Raw genomic sequence first — 19,270 nt, forward strand, 5'->3', positions numbered from 1 at the left:
TTAAAATATTTCCCTCGTACAATGTGTGGCGCCAATATTTTATTTGGAAATAAAGGTGCACTTTTTTGTTTTGCGTCCATCAATAAATACAAGCCCATCATTTTAAAAAGAAGAGTAATATACCCTCTTGACATACATATGAAAAAAGTTCAGTCCCTTCAGACATAGACCACCAGAGAAGCCATATGGGAGGACCACAAGACTCCAAGGAATTGTATAGGGGCAACCACACCACATACAAAATTGAGCCGTGGCAAGGGCAGGTCTAGTGTCCCCTTTTCATGGCTCAATACTTAGGAGGTGTGATACTGGTCCCAAGTTAGTATTGGTCCAACAACTGTTGCAATACCAATCAAAACGTATGAAGGCAAATTTCACCAAGCATTGCTAATTAGTAGGAGGGCTTTTCGGTCTCTTTTATCCCTCTATACATTTCTAGTGGTTTGGATCACCCCGAGCTGCTTGGTTACTCAGTTGTACTGGTCCAAGCCCTATCCCATACAGCCATATCAATCCTTGCCATGTACTGATGAGGGCCAAAAGCCTGAAACAGGCTGCCTACATGTGGGGTTGGTGTGGCTGTGAAAGATTTAAAGCTATAGGCTTACTATACACCAGCGGTTCTGGATGCTTGTCTGGCTTACAGGGGCGAACAGAGATAATTTGCAAATTCAGTAGTGGTGCATTGTGGGTGACAAAAAAATGTTCACTTACAGGTGAATTATTGCAAATTTTCTTCTGTTTTAAGAAGAAGGCAAATTTCACCAAGCATTGCTTATTAGTAGGAGGGCTTTTCTGTCTCTTTTATCCCCCTATACATTCCTAGTGGTTTGCGTCACCCAGAGCTGCTTGGTTACTGAGCAGTGCTTTTCAGCGCTGCTAGATTTGGGCGCAGCCGGCGCCTCCATAGACTACAATAGGAATCATTCCTATTGCAGCGTTCAGTGAGTAACGTTGGCTCCGTCAGAAGACGGAGCCGAGGTTGCTTAAAAACATAATAATTCGGCCTCCAGCAATCGCTGGAAGCCGAATTATTTCATTCCCCCACTATCCATGGCGGCCTGGAGGGGGAATAGTAATTAAATCTTGACTTGTGCAGAAGCAGGATCAGCCATATACCGCTGTATCCTGCGCCCAAGTCTACCGGCGCCGATTTCAAATGTACTCGCTTGGTTACTCCGTATTTTACTTATAACTGTGATTTTGAAAAGCCCATAGATTGCCCCTAGATACTACAACGACCCTAGGCATGTTATGCTAATCAATATTTACACTGCCAAATGTAGTACTGTAATTTATTCATTTTTTTAATAACTGAATTGTTTTATCTGATTGAAGTTTCCTCCGTTGATTTGTGTTTTGCTAACTATACTGTCCCAGAAGACGATGCCAAGTAGCTTCCAAACGTTATCGGCTGTTACCAGCGTTCTAAAACATAATCGTTGCTCTGCAATCAGAAAAACATTTTGTTTGTTTGTTTGTTTGTTCTGAATAAACAGCAGTTTAAGTCGGCTCCAAAGCAAACTCACTGTACTGCAAATAACACACACACAGCTGCCTGCCAGCATTTCCGCTACTCGTGCGTTTCTCTCCTGCGTCTACGGCGCCTGTGGGTGACGTCACGGAGAAGATGGCGGCGCTCAGAGTGGAAGCGGCATGTCGAGTAGTGTTGGGTCAAAGATTGCGTGGTGTGTGGAGGTTGTCTGAAGTAACAGAGCGGCAGGTGAGAGACGTCCCTTGTGCCGCTAGCGATGTAATTACAGGGCAGATGATAATGCCTGTTAATGGGAACGTCTTTGCACACACCTCCGTGGAGGTCACGTCTTTATTATTGTGACTTCATTCACATTCACAGTGCTTTGGCTGTATGTTTCTGAGGTGCAGAACCAGGTGTGGATGGCACAGTCCAAAGCTGAAGTTATTCATCCATTTTTCCATACGCTACTTGATCATAGGCTTCTCTTTGATGTAAAGCAGGGGTGTCATTCAATTACATGAGGGGCCAAAATCTAAAACACAGTTTTAGTTGCTGGCCAAATGGTTTGTAACGGCACACCTGAATTGACCGTTGACTTTCAGGTCCCCCGGTGACATGGTGTCCTCCAGGTACCCTCCATTGTGTTGCTGCACAAGATCTGCAACTAGAACTCAAGTCATAGGATACACACTCATGCACTGGACTGTGCCTTATTAATCTTGCTGCCATAGCTGGCAGCGTTCTGCACATGTTTATCACAATTCTTTAAGAACCATGCATGCGCTAAATGCTTCCGGGGATGAGAGCGCAATGGAGGAGGCGTGCAGATGGACCATGCATGCACAATAGCCTGTGACTGGAGTTCTACACGCAGATCTTTCTGAGGAGGCAGCGGTGGTACAATAGAGGGGACCCGGAGGTCACTGAGGGAACTTAAAGACTACAGGGGGATGGAAGAAGCCCTAAATAAAAATCTACTTATTTGGTCCAATTCAGGTGTGCGTTAAGGTTTAACATTTTTTGAATGGTCTCCAACTGACTGTTTCAAACAAACATTGGTGTGCATCTCTGGATGGGAAGGCTGCGTGCTGTCACCAGCAGAAAAGGAGGAAATTGCACGTGCATATGTATGCCGGCTACGCCTGTCATCTCCCTGGAAATGCCAGACACCATTGGTGCAAGCCCTGTGAGGTTATACTATGTTGCAACTCCTAGTTTGCGGTGGCCATGTACACAACACCAGGGCTGTGGAGTCAGAGTCGAGAAGTTGAAGCAATTTTGAGTGCTTGGAGTCTGTGGTTTCATAAACTTCGGAGTCTGATGATTTATGTACCAAATTCACAGCCCTGGTAAGTATTAGACTAAGGAGTTGGAGTTGGTGGTTTAATCAACTCAGCCCTGCACAACACAAGTTGGTACTCTTCATCGCCTCCTTTCTTTTATTAATTCCATGATGGACATGTCAAACTCTCGCAGGCCACAGAAAATGTCGAGATGAGCCAAACTCGGTCTATGTTTCTTTGAGTTTGACACCTGCGATTTAAACATTCAAAAACACATCACACTTCCCTACTGTTTACAACATGTAATACTTTAAAGAGAACCCGAGGTGGGTTGCTGACATCAATATTAGGACGTAGTAGGTAGATAAAGGTAGAGAAACCAGCACTGCTTCTTAGGCTCATTTATCCAAATATGTAGAAAAAATTAGAAACATCTTGTACATGCGTACAAGCATACAAAGATTAAAAAAAGTAGTTGGTGGGTGCTCGGGTGCTGATGCCTAGGCCAGCAAATACAGGGAAGGCATACTCACTGTACCACTGTGCTACACCAGCTCAAAAACATAGGACTAACACTGTAGTGCCAGCCTTCTTTTGATCTCTATCACTAGTTGCAAATCAATATTAGGACACAGAGGCACATTCTGCATACATTGCCCAGCCTCTGTGTCCTTACAGTGTGCCCCCAGTCTCCCCTGATGCTCTGCTGTCCCCCAATATAAAAACTGCCAGGCTAGCAAAACGCAGATTGTCGCTAGCTGTCTGTTTACCTTTAGGCTGCCATTTAGTGCTGATCCCCCGCCTTCTCTATAGCGCGTCTCCCCGCCTCTGTAAGCAGATTGGAGGAAGCTTACGGAGGCAGGTAGGGAAGGGACACAGGCGGGGAGCGGCGCTAAATGGCAGCCTAAAGGTAAACAGACAGCTAGCGACAATCTGCGTGTCGCTAGCTTGGCGGTTATTATATTGGGGGATAGCAGAGCATGGGGGGAGAGTGGGGGCACACTGTAAGGACACAGAGGCTGGGCAATGTATGCAGAATGTGCCTCCGTGTCCTAATATTGACGTCAGAAACCCACCTTGGGTTCTCTTTAATTATATACCAATGTTGTCAAATAGATATTAAGTTTTATCAGTCAATTTATCTTCCAACTTAACTGTCTTCACCTGTTTGTGTATTTTGCAAACTAGCCTATCAAAGCGTGTATTTAGGTAGGTGCCTGATCTTGGGCTTTCATTATTTGAATTCTTGTTTTGTAACTTAACTATAAATTATATTGTTCAGTACTGGAAGATTACACAGCTTCATTATTGCTTTAGCAGCCAAATAAAGTAAAATTTGATTTGCTTGCAGGGCTGAATTTTTCCTGCTGCAGGGTAAGTGTGCCTTCCCCAGCCTGGCAGTCTCAGCAGGGTATGCCGAACGGGCAGCAGGGAGCTTTTATAGGTACCTGTCCAGATGGCTGGGTTGGCTGCTTTTTCTTCCACGGCAACAGCAATGTAGTCCCGCTATGTCTTCTCGGTTCCAATCGCATGATATGACGTCTGATTGGTATCCAGGAGACCATGTCAGAGTTACACCACCTGGTGGTGGTAGAGGGGTGACGGAAGTCTCTTTCATCACCCCTCTTCCACCACTGGGTGGCGCTGTAATGCTGACACAGTCTCCTGGCGCAGCAGTGAGTAATGTCGGCACTGTCAGAAGATGGAGCTGAAGTTGCTGTTAAAACACAGTAATTCGGCCTCCAGCAATAGCTGGAAGCCGAATTATCTAATTTCCCACCATCCATGGCGGCCTGGAGGGGAAATAGTAATTAACACGGCCCATACTTGTGCAGCAGCAGGATCAGCCATATACCCGCTGTATCCTGTTCCCAAGGCTACGGGCGCCGATTTCAAATGTATGCTCTCCTGGATCCCGATCACGTCTTTTTATGTGAAGACCTGTCTGAAGTTCGGAAGACCTGTCTGAAGTTCAGAGCCCGCCGGTGGAGGAAGAGAAGAAGCTGTCCGGAAGAGGTAAATCTTAACTGTTTACTGCCACCCGCTCATTTGGCTGCACGAGTCAACGAAACGAGATATGCCAGCAGAGGTTTATGTTGCACCAGCTGCTTTCAAACTAAACATTTTGTTTGAAGCTGCTAATGGGTTAAAAGGCTAGGTTCACAATAGGAACTGTGTTGTGTTCCCTACCAAAACAGGAACACAGCACCCATTATGTAAGCATTGCATCACATACAGTGAGGTATATAGTCAATGAAAAGTATGCTTCATTGCCACTATAGCCAACTGTAGCCAGCGGGCTATGAAGGCTGCCATATTTATTTCCTTTTAAACAATACCAGTTGCCTGGCAACCCTGCTGATTTATTTGGCTGCAGTAGTGTCTGAATAACACCAGAAACAAGCATGCAGCTTAATGTCAAATGCCTGATCTGCTGCATGCTTATTTGGGGTCTATGGCTAAAAGTATTAGAGGCAGAAGATCAGCAGGACAGCCAAGGGACTGGTATTGTTTAACCACTTGAGGACCACAGTGTTAAACCTCCCTAGGGACCAGGCTATTTTTTACTAATTGGGCTACTGCAGCTTTAAGGCCTAGCTGCAGGGCTGCACAACTCGGCACACAAATGATTCTGCCCCCCCCCCCCCTTTTCTCCCCACCAACAGAGCTCTCTGTTGGTGGGGTCTGATCACTCCCCAGTTGTTTGGGTGTTTTTTTTATAAACATTTTATTTTTTTAATGTATTTATTTTTGTATTTCCCCCTCTCTCCCAACCCCCCCCCCCCCCCCCCCCGAAGCCTATGACAGTCGATCACTTCCTGGACTACAGAGGGGACAGCCGTGTCTCACGGCTGTCCCCAGTACAGTGCTGCCTTAGATCACAGCGCTGTAGAGGTTTAGTAGACGGCGGTTTCACTGTCTAACAGTCACCGCTGGTAGACTGAAGGTGGAGCGGAACTCCGCTTTCCAAACAGAGATGCCCGCGCATCAGCGCCCGCGATCTCCTGCTAGCCCCATTGAAAGCCATTCATGCCAATTGGCGTGGAGTGGTCGGCAAGTAGTTAAAAAGAAATAAATATGTCAGCCTCCATAGCCCTCTTGTTACAGTTGTCCTTTAAAGCGCACATTGTCCGGTAATGCACTGCATTGGGATATGGTAGTTTGTTGGATTGCATCAGATGCACCCTGAATGATACATAGCCTTACAATTACTGTGTGATTTTGTGCAATAAAATGCCTCTGTTACATCGCACTTCAATTTCTCACTGTGAACTTAACCAACTATAAATAATATTGTTCAGTACTGGAGTACTATGCTGTTAAACAATATATATATTTTTCTAGTATCACAGATGTTCCAGCTTTTTCCGTCAACACAGGGCACTGGCCCCTCAGACACATCGGTTGTTTGTCTTCTCCAGTGTTCGCTACCAAAGTACAGGGACTTCAGCTGCCTACCAGGTGACCATTTACTGCATGTTTGCCATTTATGTTCTAGCAATGTCGCTTCTTTCCATCTGTTCCACATACTCTGTATTAAATATTCAGCTGGCTTATCCAAAAGTTTGCCAGCACTGCTGTACACTGTCTCTTTAAGACTTTTAAGAATTTGATAAACATCTACATGTAGATCACTCGCTTATTGGCGTTTATACACATTGCTTCATGTATATGCTGCTTCAACTGTAATAACTATCTAAGCAAGACTTTCCATGTTATTTGCAGCAGCATAAGTAGTTGATGACTAGACATCATGTATTCATTTTCCCTTTGTTTTTATAGAAAAAAAAAATCAAGAATACTTAAAAAAATATCTACAGACAGTTCATTTTGTTTTCATAGATTGGCACTGAGATTCAAATAGTGCAACAGAACCGCGTGTAACAATGTCAAGGAAATTCTTATTAAAAGACAACTCCGCGCCTATGTAGGAAAACATATTAAATGAATCTCCCCACAAGTGGCTGAATAGTGTAATGTTCAAGGGCTCTGCCTGACTGCCTCTGACAAGGAAGACCTGAATTCTAATAACAGCTCTTCCTATTCAGTAAGCCCGCACCTACTAAGTAAGGAGTTTTTGGGTGAGACTCCCTAACTCCATTACTGCCTATTGAGCGCGCTCTAGTGGATGACTTGCAAGCGCTTTGAGTCCGGCAGGAGATAAGCACTGTACAAATATTGGAACTAATATTATAGGGGAGGTTTGTAATAGAGTGGGCTGTTGGTGGGGGTGACCAGCATTCATGCTGCAATGCATGCTAGGAGGTGTAGTCCTTTCACGTACTCGCATCCAAGGTCTACATGTCTGGGCATGCATTGCAGTGGTTGGGAGGATGTGACTCCAGGTCTCCCTGAGGAAGGATGTTTTATTTATTTACATTTTTTTTTTACTCCCACCAACCCTTTCTGCTGTTCTGGAGAATTTGTGTGTTCAGAATTGAACCAATAACTACTGATAGAACTCCCAAGAGAATATCAAAGTAAACTTGCTGTACTAACCCTTTCAGGTGTTTTTTTTTTAAACCAAGAACTTGTGGTGTAGCTAATGTTTGTGAACAGAGGGGAAATGACAACCTGGTCAGACTTATCCACGCACCACATCCTCATACGTGGCTCAACATGCTTGTCTTTTAATCCCCTATGCAGATCATGCTTTGGAGAGCATGGCTGTAGTTTATATGTATTGGTACACATTATGCAATTTTAACTTCATATCCTTCCAATCAAGAAAATGATCAGGCACATAGATATTGAGCCTACTGATTAGCAGCAACCCATCCCAAATTCAAAATCAATCAAAAGCAGATCATACATGCTGGAAAATATCAACCATAATACTGTCTATCGTTGTCATATGTGTATGTCATTTTGTATGTCTTTTTGATTCATTTTTCAATAAAATCTGATCAGAATAAAATAAAAAAAACAGCATGTGCATGTACCCTAGCTTTCTTCTATATCCAAGCAATGTCAAATCTGGATATTGATCTGATTACTCGCTCAAATTGGATCTGAAGTGAAACTGGCTTGGTGTGTACCAGGCTCATCTCCAAGTGTGTGCCAGCATGAGTCTTGGCATCTTTTGATAACTTGCATAAGCTCTGGGACAGTAACTTCAGTCACATGACCAACAATACTGCCCCTGAACTCTTGTAAAAATCATATGTGCTGACTGCTGCTGGCACCTGGAGAGGTAAGATAAACTACTGTAAAGAATAATGGACTGGCACACCAGAGATGTAGATTTAGAATGCATAAAGTTTGTATTGATACAAGAAATACATACAGCAGTACATAATCAGTAAGTGTAAATATTGTACAGCAGTACACAATGAAATATCACAGTAAGTGGAAGTAAACCATAAGGAGTCCCCTGGGTACACACAGTATAGAACCTTCATATGTCAGTATGGTCAACAAGAGGTGCAACACAATACAGCAAGTAGCAGAATAGAGCATACAGACAAATGAGCAATCAGAGAATGCCCCAGAGGATAGAATTATACCCTGACAGCGCCGTTTCGGGGGGGTTCCCTTCGTCAGAGGGTATCAAGTAATAGACTCCTGCCAGGCTGCTGCAGCGTACTGGACGCTGTGCGGAGTTTAAATACCTGTTCCTGTGTGCTTAGCACGCCCGCTATGGACACCGGGCCGGCCCGACTGGCGTCCCTGACGTCACGCGGCATGCGCCGCGCGCGTCATGACGTCACTTAAACTACTGGCATGGCATACTAGTGTGCACTTCCACAAACTTCCAACAGACTTTTTTTTATAGGAAGGTGGAGATGCCTTGGTGACGTGTGGGGAGAGGAGGAGGGATGTTCAGATTATTTAGCTGAATTTCAGAGGGCACATTTAGTGGCTGATTTGACTAGTGCATATCACAGCTTGTTTCTGTGTCCAAAATTCAGAGCTTCCCTGATCATACTCTCTCACTGTCCACTGATTTCTTTTATTCCAGGTTCTGGATGCCCCACCTGTTCCAGAGGCACAATTTCCAGATTCCACTCCTATACCTGAAGCTGCGCTACCTCCTCCAGTTTTTGAAGTAGCCCCCACAGTTGCAGATACAATAGTGCAGGCAGAACAAAGAGTGAGTGAGCTGGGACTTGGCGGTTACAGTCCACCTGGATTAATACAGGACTTCCTGTCATTTTTACATGTTGATGTTGGCGTTCCTTGGTGGGGAGCAATTGTAGCAGGTGGGAGCTTAAATGAATCATTTTTATGTGTTTTCTTTATCCTTTGAAGTATATGGTTATCCTTTTCTCCTTCTCTCTCTTTTTTACAGGCACACTTTTGGTCCGTATCATGGTTTTTCCGCTTATAGTGAAAGGACAGAAAGAAGCCGCCAAACTTAATAATCACATGCCCCAGATCAGTGCATTGACAACGCGCATGAATGAAGCCAAGCAGTCAGGGAACCAATTTGAATGTAAGTCAGTGTCAGCTGCTTTCTGTAAACCTGTGCTGAAAGTATGACTTGTAATCTTGAGCAGCGGAAAGCTTGTATTGGCTGAATTTCCACAGATTTGTTTCCTTTTGAAAGTTGTAGAAATAGTTGAGAGAAAATAACATTTCTGCAGCACTCACCTTCTTTCTACGATGCTATAGTTGTGCTGTGGGCATCAGCTAGTCAGCTTTTATTCACACCTCTGGCCAGCTGCACATCCCTGTTGACACAATGAACACACTCAAGCCAACCACTGCTTGTCGGAGTCAGCTGAGATTGCAGAGCAGACATTGCTTTGAAAGATTTTCTGTGCAACCTCAGCTCACACTGACAAGCAGCCTAACTTTCTCACGGCAATCTCCATCGGTTTAAAGAGAGTCTGAAGCAAACCTACTAAAAAAACAAGAATCAGAATCTCACCTAAGGAGAGGGAAGGCTCTGGCTCCTATAGAGCCTTCACATTCATCTCCAAGTCCCTGCGTTCCACTGCTGGCTCCCCCGTTAGTAGTCTCTGACTGATGGGTTGAGGACTGTTTTCTTCCACTGCTAGAGGCTTTGGAAGTTTTCGGGATTGCTCACGAACAACAACAAATAACATTTGTAAAGCGCTTTTCTCCCATGGGACTCAAAGCGCATAAGCATGGCTCCGTCCATCGTGGTACAGAGGAAGAATTTTATAAGTCTGGAAATGCCAGGCTAAAAAGGTGGCTTTTCAGTCTGGATTTGAATAGCTCCAGGGATGGTGCTGTCTTTACTGGGTGTGGCAGGGAGTTCCAAAGAGTAGGGGCAGCATGACAGAAGGCTCTATCTCCAGATTTTTTGAGGTGCACTCTGGGAGTGACCAAGTTTATAGAACTTGCTGATCTGAGGTTGTGAGAGGTGTGGTGCAGCTTCAGCAAGTCCTTCATGTATCCAGGGCCCAGATTGTGCAGGGATTTGAATGTCAGCAGTCCAATCTTGAAGAGTATTCTCCATTCTACCGGTAGCCAGTGCAGTGAGCGAAGGATCGGTGTAATGTGACAGTGGCGAGGCTGGTTTGTTAGCAATCTGGCAGCAGCATTCTGCACTAATTGCAGGCGACGCAGGTCTTTTTTGGGGAGGCCAGCATAAAGGGCATTGCAGTAGTCCAGCCGTGATGTGATGAAGGCGTGGACTAGGGTTGGAAGATCCTCTGGGGGAATCAGATGTTTAATCTTTGCAATGTTCTTCAGATGAAAGAAGGAAGATTTAACTACAGATGAAATTTGGTTTCTGAAACTCAATTCCCCATCGATTAGTACTCCAAGGCTGCGCACAAGGTTGGAGCTGTTTATGTCTGAATTCCCAATCCTGATTGGTGTTGCTTTAGGATAGAGCTGTTTTGATGGCGAGTGCTGCCTTTGGACAAACAGGACCTCAGTTTTGTCAGCATTCAGTTTCAACCAGTTATCATTCATCCATGCCTGTAGCTCAGCTAAGCAAGAGTTTATTTTTTGGGTAGGGTCTGTTCCACCAGGTTTGAAGGACAGGTATAGCTGTGTGTCATCGGCGTAGCAGTGGTACATCAGGCCATGACGTAGGATAAGTGTACCGAGTGGCAACATGTAGATTGCAAACAGCAGAGGGGATAGGATTGATCCTTAAGGCACTCCGAATTGTAGAGGTGCAGGTTTGGACATTATAGGACCTAGGGATACTCTCTGTGTTCTGTCAGTCAGGAATGATCTGAACCACTGGAGGACTGATCCACTGATGCCACAGTACTCCTGCAGTCTGTTAAGCAGGATTTCATGGTCAACTGTATCAAAAGCCGCTGAGAGATCCAACAGGATTAGGATGGAACATTCCCCTCTGTCCCTTGCCATGAGCAGGTCGTTGCAGACTTGGATGAGGGCTGTTTCACAGCTGTGGTGTTTCTTAAAGCCAGATTGTAGAGGGTCCAGGATGTTGTTTACTGACAGCCTGGTTTCAAGTTGCCGATAGACAGCCTTTTCAACAGGGCTGTGGAGTCGGAGTCGTGGAGTCGGGCAATTTTGGGTGCCTGGAGTCGGAGTCGGGAAAAAATGCACCGACTCCGACTCCTAATGAATTTGTAACTGTAATTAAAATAGAAAATATGATAAAATGTTCTATTTCTCAAATAATAGTCATTAAAAATAATGTATATATACAGTATATATACAGTAATAGCTGTGCTTAGTCCACAAAAATGAAATAAACCAATCAAAATTAGTTACTTGTGCTGCTTCAACAAAGCAGTCCCCGTATTTTTAAGGTCAGATATACATATCTGATTGTGACTGTATATATGATGTGTACACAGGAATCTCTTATATATACTAAATAACATCTATGCTGTAAGAATAAAGCCTGATGTGTAGCTGTGTCACTAATAGAGATGGTCAACGAGATGGAAATAATTCTGCATTGATGCTAATTTATGCAAATGTATGCACTCCCTTTGCTGATGAAATCAAATAATTTGATATGTTGTTAAAATTTGGTTTGGTGACTACAAATTAAAGGGTAACTGAGACGGATGAAAAGTAAAGTTTTATACATACCTGGGGCTTCCTCCAGGCCCCTTCAGGCTAATCAGTCCCTCGCTGTCCTCCACCACCCGGATCTTCTGCTATGAGCCCTGGTAATTCAGCCAGGCAGCGCTGTCCGGCCGCATGCCGCTCCCACAGCCAGGAACATTCTGCACATGCGCAGTAGTGCTGCACAGGTGTAGTATGCTCCTGGCGGCGGAGTGTGTGCATGCGCACTACGCCCGACTGGCTCAAGTACCTGGACTCATAGCAGAAGATCCAGGTGGTGGAGGAGGACAACGAGGGACTGATTATCCTGAAGGCGGCTGGAGGAAGCCCCAGGTATGTATAAAATTTTAATTTCATCTGTCTCAGGTTTACTTTGTTACACAGTAGTACTATAATCTACATATGCACTCCCCACAGAGCTGCAGGGAATCCACTGAGAATGCTGTGCACATTGAACACAGAGGTGTTGTCTGTTTACAATCTCCTCATTCCCCTGCAGAGTACCTGCACACCATTTACATGTACCCACACTTACATTGCCTAGGGCCTGATAGATTGTTCCAGTTTGTACCTTTTACAAGTACTCTTACCAAGGACTAGTTTTAGTCTAAAGGGAATAAATATAGTAGTCTACATATCCTTCTCACTTCAGTTGTCTTGTAAAATTCCTAAGCGTTGGCAGTTAAGAGACGAATTTCATGTTACATACTTTTATTCAACAAAATTGCAATATGCAAATTAGAGGAGTCGGAGTCGGTGGAATCCTAAACTGAGGAGTCGGAGTCGGTGGATTTTTGGACCGACTCCACAGCCCTGCTTTTCAATAACTTTACCTAAGAAGGGAAGGTTGGAGACAGGTCTGTAGCTGCTCATAGCATCTGGATCCATGGAAGGTTTTTTTAAGAAGGGGCTTGATGATTCCTTCTTTTAGAGAGGTAGGAAACCTCCCTGCTTGCAGAGAGCAATTTACTATTTTGTGAAATGCTGGACCAAGCAGGTCGGGGCATTTCAGCATATGTTTAGTTGGTCCAGGGTCCAGGTCGCAGGTTGTTTGGCAGAGGCGACGGAGGATGTCTGAGATCTCTTCCTCACTAATACTTTTGAAGTCAGTCCAGGGTGTTAGGTTTTTTTTGCCACTATTTTCAGGAGTTGAATAAGTCTTAGGTGCTGTGGACTGAATGAGAGACCGAATAGAGGATACTTTGTCAGCAAAGTAGCAAGCAAATTTTTCGCATAGCTCCTTTGAGGGAGTTATAGTAGGTTTTAGACAGGATGGGTTACATAGTCTATCAACTGTGCGAAATAGTTGGGCTGGCCTGTTGGCGGCCTTTGCGATCTCCTGTGATAGGTAGGAGGATTTTTTCTTGGTGATCACATCTTGGTAGCTTTCCAGGTGAGAGACAAGGGTGTGTTTATCTTTTGAATTCTGAGATTTTTGCCACTTCCTTTCTAGTCTGCGCGCTTCTTTCTTTAGGTCCTTTAGTGAGCTGTCAAACCACCGTGCATGATGAAGTGGTGTAGACCATTTAATGCGAACTGGAGCAAGGGCGTCATAGGCAGATGACACTGCATGGTTGTACATCAGGACCATGGAGTCTGGGTCTGCGCAATGATTGGTTAATGCGTCGAAGTTGAGGGTATTCTGAATGTGCTGGGGTGAGACATCTTTCAGAGAACAGTATTTTATGAGTTCTTTCCCTCTGTGTTTTATCGCTGGTGCTGTCAGAGAGAAGTGGATGGTGTGGTGGTCTGACCGTACCACTGGGTTTATATCCATGTGTGATATTAAAAGTCCGGAATGAAATATAAGATCCAGGGTGTGCCCTTTCTTGTGGGTGGGGAGGTTGACAGCCTGAGAGAAACCCAGTTCACTCATTATGAGAAGTAGTTCACGTCCTAGGCGGGAGTCGTGATCTTCCACCCATGCATTAAAATCTCCCAGGATGATCCATCTGGGGTGTTCCACTGTTAGGCAGGATAAGAGTTCAGATATTTCCTTAAAGGCTGGACCATTTTTTGGGGGGCGGTATATGAGCAATATGTTGATGTTTACTTCTGCTGACAGTTGGGCTGCAAGACATTCAAAGGTTTCAGTGGGGCCTATGGGCAGGGGCCTTATGTTCAAAGAGGATCTGAAGCATATGGCAACCCCCCCACCCTTGTGGACTTGTCTCTCACAGTGCAAGACTGAATAATTGGTCGGCACGGTTGCTTCAAGAGTTGGGCCTGCATGTTTCCCAAGCCAGGTCTCTGTCAAAAAGGTCAAATCAGAGAGCTCTATTAGGTCATGTATAGTTGCAGTCTTATTATTTATCGATCTGGCATTGCAGAGTGTAGCTGTGATTGAGCTTTTCTGGGGACAACTATGTTTTTTATACTTGGATCCACTCCCTCTCCTCCCCCTTCTGCTTTTCTTGAGTATCCCAAAGGATTTTAAGAGGAGAGCTAGTGAGGTGTTAATTTGTAATTGATTCTAGGGAGGGCAGGCAGAGAGAAGATCCTTTGATGAGTATTTGTATGTTGACATTAGAGACAATAGACTTGTTAGCTTTTACTTCTGGAGTCCTGCTGAGATCAAAGGGGATCTGTGCAAGATGCTTTCATTCCTACACAGAGTTGGATCATAGAATTATTTTAAGTAAAGTTCCTTGTTTTAGAGTTAGATGATAAATGATAACATAAATGTGGAAAATAGTCACTTGGTGCATATGCCTTGGATAATGTATAAAGGATTACTCACAGGGTGGAGTGAGGGCAATCACAGGCAATCAAGTCTTCAGAGAGGTTGAAGGTCTTGTTTCAGGTCAGCTGTTAGACGGGTTGCTCCATACAGCACATGCGCGAGCACACTCTGGTGCATGCGCAGTGCAAAGCCCCTGGCTCCCGAAGCCTCCCGCAGCAAGAGATTTAAACGGAGAAGCCTACGGTAGAATGGTAAGGCTTTATAGGACCCAGAGCCTTCCCTCTACTTAGGTGAGTATTTTTTTTTTAGTAAGTTCGCTTCAGACTCACTTCAATGAGACAAAGGTGCAACTGGCCAATATTATTCCTTCTGCAGCATAGTATAGCAAAGTGCTGCTGTACTATCATGGCACACATACAATATATTTACAGTTCAAAACTGGAAGAATAAAGGTTACACCTGCCACTATTGGTCTAGTGTCTAGTCCGATCTAACGCACATTGCTTTCTTTCTTTCAGTTATGTAGAGCAGTGTTTCTCAACATTTTATTGGTATGTACCCCTTATAAAACCCTGTACTCACCAAGTACCCCCTAGCATAGTAAACATTATCTCAAGTACCCCTTAACAAATACATATTTAATCGTAGTACATGATAATTGGTTCTAAACCATTTCCAAGCATTTACTGTTGCTTTTAATTAGAAAAAAAGACTAATTTGGTGTTGTTATATGGGATTTATAATTTTCTAAAACTCTAAATTTGTTACTCTTGGTTAAGTATATCAAGCCTGGGTACCCCCTGGAACCATCAGAAGTACCCCCTGGGGTACGCGTACCGCGTGTTGAGAAACTAGGATGTAGAGTATTTAAAAAAATATATTCTTTTGGCAGGTATGTCCTTCTGAAGTCCGGCTTCAGGAACTAAAAAAAAATGTTTTTTTGGATAGGGTAGTAAGGGAGCAAAACCTTTTTTGGATTTTTATTCGTGTCCTCAGTCTCTAGGAGTGACAGAGAACATGGCAAATTACACTTCTTTTTTTTTTTTTTCGTTTAATGAGGAAAGAGAATCCCGATCAAGTTATTATTGCTGTACCTCACTTGCCCCTGGGCTTAACTGTTTTCACATTAAAGGGAACCTGAGGTCTCCCAAGGAAATTTTCTCAGACCAAAAAGACCATCACAGGGACACTGATAATTACTAAACTGTTAAGTCTGGTACACACTTCCACTTATGATTGGCCGATCGCTGACTAATTTTTCCTCCTTCAAGTAGTATGAGGGTCAACAGATATTGAGCACTATGAGCAGATCATGTAGGTAAACCTCATACTACATTATACATGTCAAATTCCGGCCTGCGGGCCAAATCTTGCCATCAGAGCCATTAAGTTTGGCCCCCAAGTAGTTTCTCCACTTTGTATTAGGTTTGACCCACTGTAGACCACCAGGGAAGCTATATTGGAGGTGAAGCCTTAGAACAGCAGGGAAGCCATATGGGGGAGATAAGGGAAATCACTAGACACCAGGGAGCTGTATAGAGGAGGGTGGGAGCCACTAGACACCAGAGAACTTTATAGGGGAAGGAGGACCACTAGACACCAGTAAACTATATAGGGAAGGGAGGAGGATCACTAGACACCAGGGACTTTTATAAGGGAGGAAGGTAGTCAGTAGACATTGAGGTTGGTCTGAGACTTGGTCCCAATGTTCAATTTCAGCCCACTTTGTATTTGAGTTTGACAACCCTGTACTACATGGAGGTGGTAAAATTGGTCATCGATTGGCCAATCATAAAGGTAAGCATGTTCCAGGTTTTAATCTGCAAAGCTGAGCTTGTCAGTACCTACTATGCTACAGGTTCTTACAGAATTAAATGACATGTAGGCTGGGTGAACTGTTCCACAGTGCACATGATAGAATGGAGGCATGTGTAATCAAATGGGTTCAGGGATTCCACTGAAGTAAAATCTCTCATGAGTACTGGCAATGGTATTGGGCCACTGGAAAGCTGCACAGTTCAGGTCCATTTATGAATGACACAACAGCTGTTGCCATGGCAATGTGCCTGTACAAGAGAAGAGTGAGCCATAAGGAGGAGAGTTCTTAGGCCCATTCTCATTGAACAAAGAAACAGCCCGTTTAGCGGACTTTAATGGCAGAGGTGAAAAGACCCTAACCGAGGGTCTAACAGAGGTGAACGGATCTTGTATTAATTAAAAGGATCCATTTGAGCCCTTCCACCAAACGGAGAGCAAGTTTGGGTCTGCAGCTTATTTTGGTACTTTGGATGTATCGCATTGACTGTGGGCTAAGGGAAAGGATGGTCACAGGTGGAAAACTGATGCCTTTAAAAAGAGATCCCACAGATCAGTTTTTACATGGATCAGTTTTCCGTCTGTGCTGGTGTGAACCAGGCCTACTTATGTACAGCACCTTCTGGTATACAGGCACTTGACATAGACACAATTAATGTATAACTGTATCTATTTTAAAACAAACTACTCTTGTACCTACCAGTAGACAATTTACCCCCCTTTACCACAGCAGTATAATTTATTTTCCCTCTCTTCAGTCTCTAAGGCGTATTCAGACCTTCAGTTTTATCAGAAGAAGCATGATGTCAGTCCACTTCGAGGCTTCCTGGTGCCTCTTGTGCAGGTAAAATGTTTCCTAAAATTCTCACTGGATGTAAAGGATTGCTTCTGCCCTATATGCCAAAGCTTCCATATGATGTTAAAGCACACAGACATATACCGTACGATCCAAATCACATCCTCCCTGTATATAGTCAGAGGTGTTGAAATCATCCTTATCAAATGACATTGCGTTGCAGGCAACTCTGCATTAAAAGTGAAAGTCCACAATTGTTGAAAAAAAAAAATGCCTTCAGGTCAGCTCTTCAGATTACTTGGTTTATTCCCATATTATTTCATATTGCTTACCCATGCACAAATTGATACAAATACTGAGTTATTCCACACCAATTGTAACTAACGTCTCTTAAAGTAGCAGGGGCAGCCATACTATCCCTGGGAAAAAAAACAACACATATATGTTTATACATATATGGACAGTACAATACATATGTAAGTAGAACAAGTGTTTATAAAATAAACACATCTGTGTGTACATACATATGTGTTTTATAAATAAATACCTCTACTAACATAACATGTATCGTACTGCCCACCCTTTCAAGTTCAGTGAATTTTATACAGTATAGTAAATAAAGTGAAAACTGTTTCAGGCATTTTCCATCTTTACTGCCTCTGTCTGAAGCCAATCCTGATGTAATTTCCTCACTAAGGGCTCAATCACACTACAAGCGCTTTTCTGAGCACTTTGTGATTGATTAGCACCTTTTAAAAATCGCTCCCATTCACTTTTATAAAAATCGCTGCAATTTTTCTCGTATACGTTCGCGCAATTGCAGCGATTTTTTTTTTTTTTTATTTTTTTTTTTTACTATGATTTTAATGAAAGTGAATGGGAGCAATTTTTAAAAAGCACTCAGAAAGCGCTAATCAATCACAAAGCGCTCAGAAAAGTGCTTATAGTGTGAATGGGTCCTTTTTGTTTTTTCTCCTAGAAACTGTCAAATATAGCTTGCTTTATAAACACATGTGAGCACAGCATAGATTGTATGTCAGCAGCTTCTGCAGAGGGATGAGGTGTATTTACCTTCTCAGCCTTTTGTCACACTGAACTGCCCTCAGCCAATCAGTGAGGAGCAGGAATGTGGGAGCGGAGATAACAAGCTTCCCTCTCCTCAGCAATGTACCAAATAGAGCCAACAGATTTATTACAGCAGAAACATTTGATATTTGAATACTTTCAATGCAGGTTCAGGTTGTAGACTACATAATAAACACAGCAGTGAGTAAATGGAATTTAATTTTATTTCTGACAATCCCACTTCAAGAAGTCTCGATAAAGAGCTGTCCATGACTGGAGATGTCCATAGTTAAAAACTTTAAAGAGGATCTGTAACATGAAAAGATCCCCTGGGGGGTACTCACCTCGGGTGGGGGAAGCCTCCGGATCCTAATGAGGCTTCCCACGCCGTCCTCCATCCGTCAGGGGTCTTGCTGCAGCCCTCCGTGGAGTCCGTGCAGCGGTGACGTCAATATTTACCTTCCTGGCTCCTGCGCAGCTGTCGGCTCCGAACTACACGGAAATACCCGATCGCCGTCAGATCTGCTCTACTGCGCAGGCGCAAGTTTCCTGCGCAGTAGAGCGGTCCCGAATGAGATCGGGTATTTCTGTGTAGTTCGGAACGGAAAGCCGCCACAGCGCCCCCGGTGGAGCCAGCAAAGGTAAATATTGAACTGACAGTCGGCACAGTCGCCGGCTGTTCGGAGGGCTGCGGCGAGACCCCCGTGGGACAGAGGACGGCGTGGGAAGCCTCATTAGGATCCGGAGGCTTCCCCCACCCGAGGTGAGTACCCCCCAGGGGATCTTTTTAATGTTACAGAGTCTCTTTAAAATGACGTAAGGTATTACATCCCAAGAAAGGCCTCATACCCATAAAAGATGAAACAATTTATTTATTAACCTCCTTGGCGGTTAATTTTTTTTTTTCTAATTTAAAAAAATCCTTTTTTTTAAAAAAAAAATTTTTTGTTTCGTGTAAAGCTACCAGAGTGGTAGCTACATGAAACACCACTAGAGGGCGCATGTGGCCCTCTAGTCCGATCGTCGCCGGCATCTATAGCAAACAGGGGAACGCGTATATAACGCGTTCCCCTGTTTGGCTTCTCCTGTCGCCATGGCGACGATCGGGATGACGTCATGGACGTCAGCCGACGTCCTGACGTCAGGCACACCCGATCCAGCCCATAGCGCTGCCCGGA

At 44.1% G+C, this 19,270-nt stretch overlaps 1 protein-coding gene across 1 annotated transcript in view; it reads left to right on the plus strand.

The window, feature by feature from the left end:
- Positions 1–1,617: 1,617 nt before the first annotated feature.
- OXA1L (OXA1L mitochondrial inner membrane protein) overlaps positions 1,618–19,270 on the plus strand; it is a 32,739-nt gene continuing 15,086 nt past the window's right edge. Inside the window, exons 1-5 of the mRNA XM_068241941.1 lie at positions 1,618–1,723; positions 6,106–6,222; positions 8,723–8,963; positions 9,053–9,196; positions 16,990–17,075. Of these exons, the coding sequence (XP_068098042.1) occupies positions 1,631–1,723; positions 6,106–6,222; positions 8,723–8,963; positions 9,053–9,196; positions 16,990–17,075 (681 nt within the window). The 5' untranslated portion in view covers positions 1,618–1,630. The remainder of the gene's footprint in view (positions 1,724–6,105; positions 6,223–8,722; positions 8,964–9,052; positions 9,197–16,989; positions 17,076–19,270) is intronic.

The sequence above is a fragment of the Hyperolius riggenbachi genome, chromosome 1 (genome assembly GCF_040937935.1).
Source record: "Hyperolius riggenbachi isolate aHypRig1 chromosome 1, aHypRig1.pri, whole genome shotgun sequence".
Classification (NCBI taxonomy): Eukaryota; Metazoa; Chordata; class Amphibia; order Anura; family Hyperoliidae; genus Hyperolius; species Hyperolius riggenbachi.